At 52.5% G+C, this 14,311-nt stretch overlaps 1 protein-coding gene across 20 annotated transcripts in view; it reads left to right on the forward strand.

The window, feature by feature from the left end:
- The window catches only part of ARHGEF28 (Rho guanine nucleotide exchange factor 28), a 288,373-nt gene that overhangs the window by 165,264 nt on the left and 108,798 nt on the right, over positions 1-14,311 (forward strand). The window contains exon 1 of one of the 20 annotated variants that reach the window (XM_072826807.1): positions 2,298-2,689. The exons of 17 other annotated variants lie outside the window; for them this stretch is intronic. In XM_072826807.1, coding sequence (XP_072682908.1) covers positions 2,605-2,689 — 85 coding nt within the window. In that variant the 5' untranslated portion in view covers positions 2,298-2,604. Of the gene's footprint in view, positions 1-2,297; positions 2,690-5,079; positions 5,557-14,311 lie in introns of those variants that run through there. 2 more of the 20 variants (XM_072826808.1, XM_072826814.1) reach the window with 2 other exon arrangements.

Consider the following 14,311-nt stretch of genomic DNA (forward strand, 5'->3'; position numbering starts at 1 on the left):
TGAATATGAATCTCCTTGGCACCCCAAGTACTAGAAATGTGTTTCAGAAGGATTTTTTTTTTCGTGTTTCTCTTGGGATTGTCCTGCCTTTCTTCTGATCTACCAGTCATCACGGTCAAGAGAGGAGCAGCTCTGGTAGTTTGTTGACCTGGGATTTATCCTCATTAAGTGGCTCTAAAACTTAACCATGTGTGAAAAACGAGAAAGATAATGTTATCTCCTGATCCAACACTTCCATTGCAGTGTGATGATTGTCTAAACAGTTGGAGTTTCCCTTTCTTTGGTCTACAGACCTCGCCGAGGCAGCCAGGAGTCCATGGATCTAGGTACACCCCGGGTATTGCCTGGAGCCTTGGACAACAGTGGGCTTTGTCCCCTCACAACTACTGCTCTTTTATCTTTTCAGATAAAGATACTATTGTGATGAATAAAACACAAATATATTTTTAAACCCTTGATACAAAGCTACAGGAACTCCTGTGAGCCGTGTATTTTCTATAGTGTAGAGAATAGAGCCAATGGTAGAGGACATAGCCATTGTGTGGTGGCTGGTGCTGCCGGGTGTAGCCTGCAGAGTTGTCGAATCACTGTGTGCACCTGAGACTGATATCACATTGTGTGTCACCCATACTTTTTTTTTTTAAATAGGTTTTTTTTTCTTTTTTTAAAGATTTATTTATTTATTTATTCATGAGAGACACACACAGAGAGAGAGAGAGAGAGAGAGAGAGGCAGAGACACAGGCAAAGGGAGAAGCAGGCTCCTGCAGGGAGCCCAACACAGGACTCGATCCCGGGACTCCAGGATCCCGCCCTGGGCTGAAGGCAGGCGCTAAACCCCTGAGCCACCCAGGGATCCCCTGTGTCACCCATACTTGAGTCAAAAAAATTCTTTTAAATACATATTTTTAATCAGTCTATTAAATAACATTTACAGGTGACATGTAAAGAAGCTTTTCCATCCACACTGCCAAGAGTAGTGTAATCATTAATTCATTTATCACATGCCTGCAGTGTCCCTGGTACTTTTCTAAGCTGTAAAACTGAGAATGAATGGAAACACTTCAAGATTTTTTTTTTTTGTAATTTTTATTTATTTATGATAGTCACACACAGAATGAGAGAGAGAGAGAGGCAGAGACACAGGCAGAGGGAGAAACAGGCTCCATGCACCGGGAGCCCGATGTGGGACTCGATCCCGGGTCTCCAGGATCGCGCCCTGGGCCAAAGGCAGGCGCCAAACCGCTGCGCCACCCAGGGATCCCCACTTCAATATTTTATTGTATTATTTTATTTTATATTAAAGGTCCACGTGCACTAAAACTGTCTTACTTGATGTAAGGACCGAGAATATTTTTTTAAAAAGATTTTATTTTATTATTTGAGAGAGAGAGAGAGAGAGAGAGAGGCAGAGACCCAGGCAGATGGAGAAGCAGGCTCCCTGCGGGGAGCCCAACGCGGGACTCGATCCCGGGACCCCGGGGTCAGGGCCCAGGCCGAGGAGGACGCCGCACCGACTGAGCCCCCAGGTGCCCCCGGTAGAGGCAGGTCAGGTGAGGCGCCACCGCCTCAGACCCGCAGGCCTCCCCGTTATTCCCACTCTTGGTTTCCTGGGCGTCGGGGCATCACAGGAGGCGGCTCGTGTCGCTTGGGCCTTCGTGGGGCAGGTGGCTGGTGCTCACGGGGTGGGGCCTGGGCCAGGGCGGCCTCCCGGCGGGGAGCCCACAGTCCGGGGCACTGAGGGGCGGCTCTCCGGGTGCCCAGGGCCCTGTGTCGGTGCCGGTCCCGAGACGGTGGAGCCGACGCCCCGACTGTGCAAAGCGGAGGTGGGTGACTCCTCACGAGGGGAGAGCGAGGGATGCAGAGCGTGGCCTTGCTGAGCCCTGGACCCAGCCTCCCAGGGGCCACCCCACTGCCCGTGGCGCGGGACAGACCGCTCTGGAAGAGTCTGTGCCCCAGGCGGCCTGAGCTCCCCAGCTGCCCCGCACATGGGCCTCCGCCCACCAGCGACACCGGCTCCAGAGCCAAACAGGCGCCTGCAAGGAGGCTTGTCTTGCATGGTGGGCGCTCCCTCGGAGCTCAGGCCCTGTCTTCACTTCCATCTCCGGCCCAGGGAAGAGGGGGGTTAATGATTCATTGGCTCCTGGTGACCTTCTGGATAACTGGGCGGTGGTGCCCCGTCCCCGCCCCCCGAGGTTGGCCTGGTGTTGCAGCTCCTTCCCCAGCTCCGCGCTGGCTGCCTGGAGGAAGCCTGGCCTCCCCGGCCTCCCCGGCCCCTCCAGCCCCTCCTGCGTCTCCGGCCTCCCTGGCCTCCCCGGCCCCTCCAGGCAACTCGGCTCCTCCGGCCACCCCGGCCTCCCCGGCCCCTCCAGCCTCCCCAGCCCCTCTGGCCCCTCCTGCCTCCCTGGCCTCCTCGGCTCCTCTGGCCCCTCCAGGCTCCTCGGCCACCCCGGCCTCCCCAGCCCCCTCAGTCCCTCCGGCCTCCCTGGCCCGCGCCGGAGCCTCCCCGCAGCCCTTGCCTTCACCCCGGGAGACTGGCCCCTGCCGGGGACACCCGGAGTGTCCCGAGTGTCCTGGCGCGTCTGCTGATTTCGGCGCCAGAGACATGGACTCGGACTCGGACTCCCCTTTGAACTACTCGTGGCCGTCCTTCCCCAAGATGAAGACGCGCCGGAGGGCGGCCAAGCCAGGTAGACCCCGCAGCCTCCCCTCTGACCCCCGGGGCCTTGCAATCCCACCCCTTGTCCTCCCTTCTTCCCCGGCTCCCGGATGAGGTGCAGGTCCCTGCATGTTTCTGTGCAGCTCCCCGGCTGGGGACCCCCAGCTGGGGCCAGGAGGTAAAGCTGCCTGCTCCTCGTCCGGCCCTCGGACTTGGACTCGGCGTGAGTTTCCCGGTAGAAGCCGGGGGCGGGCGGGCGGCTCGGGAGAAGGACGGCCGTGGTGCAGCTCCACTCCAGCGGGCGGCTTGGCGTCACCCCGATGGGGGGTCCCGCTGACCCGAGGAGCTGGGCGCTCACGCCGCCCCCGTCTCTGCTGCGTTTGGGTTCCCACCTGGGTATGAATTTTTTAAGAAAAGATTCTTTACGTAAGAAGGTTTATACTTTATACTATTGATTTTATAGTTACTCCAAGGAAGGGATTTTGAGGAAGTGATTTAGACAAGAAAGCCTGCGCGTATCTCCAGGGGATCTAGTCACACATTAAAAAGTTTATTCGTAATTACCACGTATGCAAAAGGCTTTGCTGCCAGAGGAAAAACGCGTTTACGTGCAGCATGATTAATAATGCAGGGCGCTTATACCAGCTTTTCCTCCTTACAACTCATTCCTGCCACCCAGGCTTTAGAAATGAAAAGACAGGGACCCCTGGGGGGCTCAGCAGTTGAGCGTCTGCCTTGGGTTCAGGGCATGACCCCAGGGTCCCGGATCGAGTCCTGTGTCGGGCTCCCTGCATGCAGCCTGCTTCTCCCTCTGCCTGGGTCTCTGCCTCTCTCTCTCTGTCTCTCAGGAATAAATAAATAAAAATCTTTAAAAAAAAGAGAGAAAAGACAAATCGGTGCTAGGCTACAGCGGAGGTGTCCTCGCTGCACCATCCTCAGCCGGCCTTGGCAGGCGGGGTTGTTGCGGTCTGAGGTTTACCGACAAGAAGGCCCGTAACCCACCTGCCCCTTATCGTGTGTGGGGAGTTATGTGGTTGTTTTTTAATTCAAAGAACATTTTCATGAGCTTGAAGGCAGAAGGGATGTTTAAGACTGTATGTATGTATGTATGTATGTATGTATGTATGTATGTATTTATTTATTTATTTATTTATTTATTTATTTATTTATTTATTTATTATAAATAAGAGAGAGGCAGAGACCCAGGCAGAGGGAGAAGCAGGCTCCATGCAGGGACCCCTACTTGGGACTCGATCCCGGGGTCACACCCTGAGCCGAAGGCCGATGCTCGACTGCTGAGCCCCCAGGGCCCCAGAAGGGATGGATGTCTGTGAAAGTGGAGCTCTGTATCCGCTGGAACAGAATGACCCACTGAGTCACTGCCGCTGAGCAAAATGGCGGATGGCAGTTATCAACGTACCTGGTTTGCTCCAAGTGTGTGCATGTGCGTGTGTGCGTGTACTTGCTCTTTGGCTAGAATCAAGCCCCCCCGCCCCCGGAATAAGACTGGTTAACCCCCCAGGGCTGGTAGAAAGCCTCAAGCTCAACAGAGTCACCCTGCTGCTCCGCTGCGTCCTTGACACTCTCTTCCTGGGGACTTCAACACGTCGCCCAACATTGCGCTTCTCTGTGGTCGTGTTTTAGAGCTTTGCTCCTTCTCTGCGGGAAGGGGCCGTGACAGCTATAGCTTTCCATTAAATGGTTCGGTGGGGAAAGGCTTTACCCAGGAGGGAGGGCATGCACACGCATGGAAACGCAAGCCGGGACACACGCAGAAAGTGGAATCCGAGTGTTAACGGTCGGTACTTCTCGGGAAGGATCATGCGTTGGGGTTCCTTGTGCCATTCTTCTGTCTTTCCTGGAAATTTGAAATTATTTCCAAATAATTTTTTTAAAAAATCCCAAATTCTGAAAGCGGGGAGATGACACCATGTCATCGATTCTTTGGAGTGAATATTTTTCCCGCCCGGGGAGGACTGCTTGAGGGCTGGTTGCCGTTCTCTAAGACCGTCTGTTTTTTTTCCCTAAGACCGTCTTTGCGCTCGTCGTAACTCATTTCAGTTCGGGGAATGATCTTCATGTGTTTTTGCGCGTGGCCCACCGACCGGATGCCCATGTAGTTGGGGGCCTGCGTAGCCTAAACGACCTGGAGAGAGATGTGGGATTAATGATTACAAGACCCGTGGAGGAGCTTGAGAGCCCAGTGGCGTTGGAGGGAGAGAATTAATCACGCTCGCCTTTGAAATCTGAAACTGGAGCACAGCCAGTGTGAGCTGCAGCAGAGAGTCATGACATAGCTATGCTTAAATCAAACTCCCTTCAAGTGAAAGCAGGTACTTGGGATTTGAAAATAATTAACTGCTTGCAGCGAATAAATGACCAGTGGGAATAACGTTGGTTAGCAGCTAGGAGCCGTCTGTGTCCCCTGTCTGCTTTTGTCGTTAGATGATCACGGCCTAGTTTGGTCCGACCACACTATTGGGTAGCCAGAGTCCCAGAACCACAGGCCTTGGGGAGGACCTGGTCCCCCTGCCTCATTTTACAGATGAGTGTGATGGGTCTGGAGAGGGTTATTCATGGGTTCAACAGGCATTTCCAGAAGGGCAGGCATTGTCACCCAGGATGCGGGGAAGCAGGCATGTCCTGCCCCTGCTTGTAGGGCTGTTAGTCCTGAGAATGGATCCCACGTCTCCCAGGGTCCAGCTATGCCACCTCGGTGTCAGGGGAAGAAACCCCAAGAAACCATATTATTTTTAGCCCGGTGGCTTGTTAGTGCCAGGACGGTGGTTTCCGCTCTCTTACAGGATATGATCCCATGATTTCTGTCAGTCTTTAAAACCGTGGTGGCCTGTATTTCTTGCTCATCCTTCTAGTTGCACCGACACATATTCTTACAAGGTAAGTTCTGGTCACTTGGAGGGAACATCAGGAAGGAATTTTCCGCCATATTAGGTGAACTTCACCTATTTTGTTGGAAATATTCATTTATTCGCTGTAATAATGCTTTCTCTGTCCCGATCCCCCTTGTTTAGGATTCAGTCTCTTAACACTCCATCCTGTCCTTATCACTGCTCTTTGATGGATACACGTGGCTGGTTTGGTTAGAGACCTGCGGAGCTAGAGTTGGATAAAAGGGAAACCTAGATTAGTAGAAACCTACCAATTCGCACACCAGCTACAAAGTGAATCTAGTGCTTGCTTATCCTCGTGCTGTCAGATGGAAGAAAAGAGGGTTAACTCGGAAGCAGGGCCTTTGGAAGTGACCGTGTCTAGAAGGGAATGTGATCTGTGCGGAGGGTGAAAGCATTTAAAACCAAGCTGCCCCAGAGATCTCCTGGGGCTCTCGAAGCTGCCCCTTGTCGTTCCATGGGCAGCCTCAGGACGGGCTGTCCCGGGAACCCTGTGGTTAATGATTGGGGTGGGCTGTGGGCTGGAACCCATGACCGTTCTGCTTCAGAGACTCCAGGAATGTCTGGACTTTTGTTTTGTTGGTTTCAGTAGGAGATTGAACCAAGAAAATGTTTATAAATCAAAGATTTAAAAAAATGCAGGGATTGGACCTTACCTAAGTTAACCGTGATTAGTCTTTAATCTTTAAAATGCATTCTTTGATATAAATCCTCAGGACCCAGGGCCTTTCACCCACTTAGGCGACTTGTGCGCCTGTCGTCTACTCCAGCTCACGTCTGTGCCTCTCTAACCCTCTCCCTCCAGGTGCTGGTGCACAACTAGCCTGTGGTTGACCAAGGAGGCTGGGCCTCACGGAAAGCTTCATGACCTCAGAGGGCGTAGGTAGCTCTACATCTCGTGTAGCCATAGTCACCATACGATTCATGTGCTGCTTTATGAATCGTCAGCCTTGGTAGGCACTTTGCATATAGGAGGTCTGGTTCTCAAAGTAACTCTCTATGATAAGTAACACCTGTCCTGCAAGCAAGGCACCTGAAGCTTCGTGAGTTTTTTTTTTTTTAATTTTTTTGATTTTTTAATTCATGACAGACACACAGAGAGAGGCAGAGACACAGGCAGAGGGAGCAGCAGGCTCCAGGCGGGGAGCCCGATGGAGGACTCAATCCCAGGACCCCAGGGTCATGCGCTGAGCCCAAGGCAGATGCTCCACTGCTGAGCACCCCCCTGCCCCCCTCCGGCCACCCCAGGCGTCCCAGCTTAGCTTTCACGCGATTCCTATGGCCGTGCCGGGACACTCAGGGAAGAGTAACCCCGTTGGAACAAGGAAGGAGAATAAATAGATGAGTGACATGCAAATAAGATGAAAGATCCGTATGATGGAAAAATGTGGTGGCCCCTCCGCATGTCAGCGGTGGATTCGAGGCCCAGCGCGGGGAAACGAGGGGTCCAAGATAAAGGCCGATCCCCGAGGGGCCAGCCCTACACCCAGGATGCGGTTGAGGGGTCCCTCTCTGCCAGTGGCTGTGCCCACCCAGGTCGAGGGCGGGGCTGGAGAGCCTCAGCGCAGCCACCTGCGTGCCTTGTGGCTCCTGGCATGAGAAGAGGTGTAGGCCAAGGCTGCAGGAGGGAGCAGTGGAGCTGTCGCTGTCTGGAGGCCTGCCCGGGAGCGGGAGAGGCGGCAGGACGGCCGACGAGGGGGAGCTCTCCAGGTCGGGAAGCTCCCAGCTGTGTCCCCCAAAGATGGAGCTGGCAGGCTGGAGCTGCGAGGAGTGGTAGCCCTGCCCAGGGGCAGGTGGGAGGGCCCAGGTACCTTCCGGAGGTGGCCGCGGTTCTCAGCGGCCAGTGACTCCTACCTCGGGGCCTTCTCCCTCCCGCGCTTCCCCCTCTGCCTTTCGTGGGGCCCCGTTGGCCGCACACGTCGGCTTCCACGTGCGTGTGTCCAGTTCCAGGTTCCCCCAAAGGAAGCTGGCCGCCGCGGGGGAAATAAGGCACCGCAAGAATCCCTACTGGGGAAGAGCGACGTCACCCCAAGGTGACATGAGCTGCCGAGCGTAGGCTCACCACGAGGACCGTGTTCGCGGGGGGAGCAGGGAAGTTTGATTTCCAGCTCTGCCTGGGGCCTTCCTGGGCCAGCAAAGGGAAGGAGGCGGGTCAGGAGCCCCTCGCCAAGCGACACACTGCCTGCCCCTCGGGCTCCCTTTCGTTCTTCGCATTGGTGGCTGAGTGTTTGAAATGGATTTTTTGGGTGGGGGTGGGGGATGAGGAGCTTGGATTCCTTACAAGTAGAAGGAAGGCGTTATTCCAGTTTGTGACCCGACGGGCAGGGGTTCCGCACCCCCTCTCCGGTTTGGGGCAAGACCTAGTGGTGGTTTGTTGAGATATGTGAAGGCGGAACGTGCTGAGTCCCATAGGAGGGGTCAGGAGAGATGAGCGTGGAAGGCCAAGGTGGAGAGGCCTGTCGGATTCAACGGGGACCTGTATGGCCAGTGGAGGTGGAGGTTAATAAGCAGATGGTCCCCCAAGCGAACGAGTAGAGCGGGACGTACATAGCGTGTGTCAGGGTGTCGGGAGGAGCCCAGGCTCCTGCACCATTGACTCCCGGTGTTGGGGGAATGGAGGGACGTGCCCGGTGCTCGGGTGCCAATGACCACCGCCTGTCCACTGCCCGACTCTATTTCGAGGGTCCCGGCCGCTGCTCCGGCCAAGGTCCCAGGGTGCTGCTTCCCTGCGGGGCGACCGTGCCTTCCCAGGTACTGGCGGCAGGGCATCCTGCTCACAGTAGTCCTCCTGGGCCCATCAAGGCCTGCCCGGGGCCCATCAGACTGGAGTTTTGAGGGATGCGCCTCCCCCGGGAGCAGCAGCACCTGGAGGTGGGGGGAAGCCATTCGCCGGGCGCAGGCAGCCATGCCCAGGGAGAGACACCTGCGTGACATGGTCCTGCTAGGTTCCAGACCCTCGTTCTGTCCCCTGAGGTCCCGGTGCTGACTCCGACTTGTCTCTGACTTGTCCCGTGAGATGCAGCTTGGAGGGTTTGTTTTCTGCAAGACTACCCTGAATACCCCGAGTTCATCATTCTTTTTCTCAAAATATTTTTAAACGTTTTTTTGTTTCACTATGATACGTGTCTCCTAAGCCCCCATCCCCTCCCCTAACTGCCCTATGGAAACCCTCAGTTTGTTCTCTATAGTCAGGAGTCTTGATTTATCACTGTCTTTTTTTTTCTGTTCCTCTGCTCATCTGTTTTGTTTCTTAAATTCCACATATGGATGAGATCATACAGTATTTGTCTTGCTCTGGCTGATTTTGCTGGGGATTGTACCCTCTCCATCCATGTTGCTGCACGTGACAACATTTCATTTATTTTATGGCTGAGTGACATTCCGTTGTTTGTATCTACTGCATCTTCTTTATCTGTTCATCAATCATCGGATACTTGGGCAGCTCCCACAGTTTGGCTCGTGAGAATCCTGCTGCAGTAAACAGGTGTGCACCTGACTTCATCCTTCTGGCTTGTGCACGTCTTTATAAGAGCCGCCTCACTAGTGCATCACAGCTGATAGTGAATGTCTCGCCCCAAGACCCTGAACTCTCTGAACACAGAGCCGAGATGCCCTGTTTTCACACCTCTACTGCCTGTATCACAGGAAGCAGGCAGCAAATATTGTGAGCGTATCTTGCTACAAATTTACTCACACACTGCACTCAGATGCTTCTCATTTTGTCTTTCTCTGTTTTGTCCATAAGCGAAGTGATCTTTCTTACCAAGTCCTATACTCCAGGCAGTGGGAACAGGAAAGGGTATATTTTAGTCTAATGTGTTAAACTTGATCTGATGCAATAATAAAAGCCATTCTTCTTGGTAACTGTTCAGCCTCTTTAAGTAGAATATCCAGTTGCTCCAGTGCCTTCGTGGTCTTCCTCTTTCTTGCCAAGCTGGTACTAAATGTGATTTTCTGGTGAGGGTAGGGGGCAATTGGTGGTGGATAGATGGAGGCCTAATCCTTGAATGCCCCATGCATCCTCCTGGGGTCTGCTGCAGATCTGCTGCCCCGGGCTCTGTCCTGAGGCATGAATGCTTTATTATGGGCTTTTATGATGTCTATGACCAACATCTGGCAATTGGATCCTCTCCCTGGTGCTCATCTGAATTTCTCCCGGTGAATTCTCACTCAGTGACTTGGCTTCACCCTTGTTATACTGTAGAAGACTTGCCACCTATGTCCCAGACTGCTGGCTCAGATGCTTTGCTAAAAAGCTAGGCTATAGGGTCCTTCCCTTGGTGCCAGGGTGGCTTCCATGGCAGGCCACAAGTACTCTCTTCAGCCATTATTATGCCTCTCACAGGCCTGTGGGATCTTAGGGATCTGTTCTCACCACGTAGGCAACTGGGAGGAGCCCTGGAAAGCTGGTCTTTGCTGGCCCTGCTGCCTGAACTTACTCTCCTACTGAGTGTTCCTGGCAGTGGCTTTCTTTGTGAGGCTGTGGGGCGGCCTGCAGAGTGGTCTCCTCCAGAGCCCCACATGGAATCACACCTGCCTTCACCCACCTACCTTCAAGGGTCGCTCTGGCCTATCAGACTGTCCCCCACAGGCAAGGAAACCACATGTCTCATCTCTTTGATCTCTGCTGTCCCTGCCAATGAAAACCCTGGTTATGAACTCTAACAAATGTCATATCCAGCTGTCCTTCGTCCTTACCTACCCAGTTGCTCAGGATAATGGAAGAGGATTCAGGGGAGTTTCCCCAACGAGGAGAAACCCAGAACAGTTTGGAGGAATGCCAGGCAGTACTTGGCTTTCATCATTCGTTCATCATTCATTCCACATGTCCTTGTTGAAGACACAAAGAATAAGTGAGAGTTATTTGAAAGTTGGGAAGAGAGTAGATCTTAAGAGTTCTCATCACAAGAAATAATTTAGGATGAGGGCTGTTAACTAGACTTACCGTGATCATTCTGCAATATGTATAAATCTCAAATCATTGTTGCTCACCTGAAACTAATGTCAGTTATCCCTCAAAAAAAAAAGGGGGGGGGGAATGTTCAATATAGTTCCTTGTCGATAGTAGAACTTGGTTACTTTTTAAGATGTTGCAGGGAGGGAGGGGAGCAAAACCACATAGGTCTAGAGATGGGTGCTGGAGAATTGGAGCTCCTTGTGACTTTTGAACTGGACACAGTCATTTTCATGTGTTGGTGTTTTCCTATAAGATTGTGTAGGATATGAATTATTCGTAGAGTTCCTTACGATGATGATCTCCAGGAGCATCTTCCGCACCAGTTACTTTATGTATTTTGTCTAAGTCACTAGAAATGGTCTTGTCAAAGCCCCGCCAGGTTGTCGGAGGTCTTTCACTTCTATCCTGGTGTTTGTCGAATGTGTCAGTTTTTTCCCCCTTGGTTGGCCCGTTGTCCCCATCTGTAGACTACCTTGATACAGGCCTCAGAGAGTTGCATCGAGAAGGAAAGGAATTGCTGGGGTGCCTGGCTGGCTCCGTCAGGGGAGCACGTGACTCTTGATCTCATGGTTGTGAGTTTGGGCCCCACATGGGGCCTAGAGATTACTTTAAAGTCATCATAATAAAAACCCAAAAAGGAAAGAAGTTGCTGATTAAATCTAGTCCCTACAGGTCCACGTACAACACACGACTGACCATCTCCCTGATAGCTTGGGGGAAGCAAAGGAGGGGAAAAGGTAAGCATTTGAGAGTCCTTTTGGACACCTGGACGTGTGTTGTCTTGAAGACTGCTTCGTGCCACTGTGATTAGGAGTGAGAACTTGGGAAGATGGGGGAGAAAATTGTTGCTGTTCTCCAAGGACAATGTTTTCTTGCTCTCTTCCCCCTCCTCCCACCCCCCTGCGCCTCCGGTGTATTATGAGGGAAAAGGCTTGTTTTCTTCTTGGATAATTTTGATAATTAGGTCTTTCAAAACAGTAGAATAGGGCTTCTTTTAGGATCTGATTTTAGAGTACCAAGTTGTAACTTGGTACTCTAAAATTTTGAAGGGGTTTGGAGCTGCTGTTCCGAGGGGGAGGGCTGAAAAAACAGCTTTCACCTCAGCACCCCTGGACTGCCTTCACTCTGTCCTCAGCTGTTACTGTCGGCGTAGCCTGTCGAGAGGCCGCATCTCACCCAGGGGCTCACTTTTCTTGCACAGGATCCCAGGAGGGTGAGGCACATTCTGAGGGTGAATTAGGCATTCGCATCAATGTGAGAACCACCCTATTTTGGGAGACAGAGGTTCCCTGGATTCCCTCAGGCACGTCTCGGTGTGCTCCCATAAATCTTCAGGGCAACTTAGTTTACATCTAAGGACCCACAGGAAATTCCTGGGCTGGGGATGATTTTGGAATTTGGATGGATCCTCTCTGTAACCTGCAGTCCAACTGAGAAGAGCGAGGCCAAGACTAATATCAGGAAAATCCTAAGAGAGACTTAGAGGAAGGATAAGCAAGGAGATGAATAACACTTAACCCCTGAAAACATTCCTTTTCACTCGTGAGGGTGAGTTTGATTGTTTTTTATTGTTTTTGTTTTTGTTTTTTTGTTTTTTTCCATTCTCCTGGAGCACAACAAGACCCTTGGCAGAAAGGACTCTCCATAAATTTCAGAATTTGGCACAAGCCCCCTTTGAGTTTGGGGATTTGCGGCCGGTGCCTGCAGTGAGACGGGCCGGCGGTGTGGCTCGGCTGAGCCCTGGCCCCGTCACCGTCCCGTGCGGTGTGCCGCTGCGCTCCTGTCTACAGCGCACGTGATGACGCCTCGTGGGGCTAGGGCGAGTGGCTGCGATGGGCACGGTGCACTGTGCTCCTGCGTAAAACATGCCCAGCCCCTGGGTTACACAGGGGCCATCGGACTCGGTGGACTTACGGCGATCCGGTACTTTGCCTGAGATGCCGCAGCTGCTCCTTCACAGGCGAAGCACATCTTGAAGACACGACTCGTTTCCTCTTTTGTTCTCCGTGTAAAAGATGCTTGTTGTTAGATGTCTAGAAAGTACAGAAGGAGTTGACATGAGAAACCACGTCTGCCCCATCACCCGGCAGGTAGTGGCTAGCCTCTCAGTTTCTCTCTCCGGTCTTTCTCCGTTATCGTGAGCGTTGTGTGGCTTAACAGAACAGAGTCACGTCTTTGCTGTTGTGTGAGTGTTTTCTCAGCAAGACCCACACTGTCCTCCTTCAGCCACAAATCCCCGGAGGCAGAGGGCCCGGGAAGTGAGCAAACACACGGAGGCCCAGGTCACGCTGTAGCGTGAGTGGAGCTTCCTAACGGGACAAATACCAGACGTTGCTCAAATGCCATTTCTTTGGTTCAAATGGGATGGTCAGCCCAATTATTAAAGTGCTTTGGGCTGGCTAGCAAAGCACCTGCGTAGAGCTGCCATTGACTAAGGGACCCTGGGGAGGCTACTTAAAGCACCACCGCTTCCTACTCTACGAAATGGAAATAATAAGTAGGACTGCTTCAAAAGGTGGTTCTGAGGACCCGGTGAGCTCCTGAAATCGTGTCGCGCCCAGTTCAGAGTAAGCTCTATATCCCTCTTGGCCCTCAGAGCCGTGTTACCTTGTATAATTGACCTGATACGGAACAGGGGTCAGATGCGGATATTTGGAGGACCTAATAATTTTTTTCTCTCCATTTTTATTTATTTCTTATTTTTCTGATTTTCCCAGACCCTTAACCTTGCAAATGTGCTTGGTCCTCCCATTATTCCTTTAGTAAAAGAGCCATCTCTTGGGGTTTTTTGTTTTCTTTTTTTAAGTGAGGAGATTAAAGAGGCATTCTTGGGCTCCTCCTGTCAGGGGGCATGTCGGGTAGTACTGCACGGGGGTGGGGGGGTGGGGGTGGGGGCGACCAGCATCTGCGCCCTTCTGCACAGTGGGGGAGTCTGTTGTTAGCTCAGACCCCAACCGGGAAGTTAGTTGCCCTACCAGGAGGAACGAAATAGAGATTCTGTCTCCGGAGCCTGGTAGATGACACAGGACCACACCCAGAGGCAACAGGTAGGAAGGGCTCAGAAGGTGGGCAGCCTGCTGGCTGTTAGAGACCTGTCGGGGGACCTCCTAGGGGAGGGGTCTGCAATGACTGTGCCTAGGGATTTAAGAGCCACACGTGGAAGCTGAGGGGCCTGGGTAGGGCCCAGCAAAGTAGCACAGTGGCAGGTAGTCAGTAATCACACAGTAAATGCTGGAAAAGTGAGTGAATGGATGAATGAGTGAGCGAAAGAATGGATGAGAGAACTCAGAAAGTGATATCTCTTTCACAACCAGGAGTAGAGCAAGGATAGCTGGACAACCCACAAGAAAACTTACAGAATCTGAGAAACTTTGTGGGGCCAGAAGGAAATAGTCTCTGCTTTCCTGGTACAAGGTCTCTGTTTGTAATGAGAAGGTCTTCACTCCTTCAGATGGTGTTTCCTGAGAATCTGCGAAGTGCCCGACGTGGGTCTAGGCCCAGGGGATAGAGTGGACAGAGTCCTCAGAGGCACTGTTCTGATGGAGCTTACGTGTCAGCAGAAGGTAACACAATAAACACATAAGGTGTTAGGTGGTGATCTGTAGCATAAGGGAACATAAAGCAGGATCTGGAGGTGAAGGGCTGTTTTATATACCTAATGACACGGGAGAGGCTCTTGGATGACATTTGAGTAGAGAGTTGAAGACAAGGAGGGAGCAAACCATCAGCACATGGGGGAGGAGCCGGGGGAGAACAGTCCTGGTAGAGAACAACTAGTGCAAATGGC

Source organism: Canis lupus, chromosome 5, assembly GCF_048164855.1.
Source record: "Canis lupus baileyi chromosome 5, mCanLup2.hap1, whole genome shotgun sequence".
In the NCBI taxonomy this organism is placed as follows: domain Eukaryota; kingdom Metazoa; phylum Chordata; class Mammalia; order Carnivora; family Canidae; genus Canis; species Canis lupus.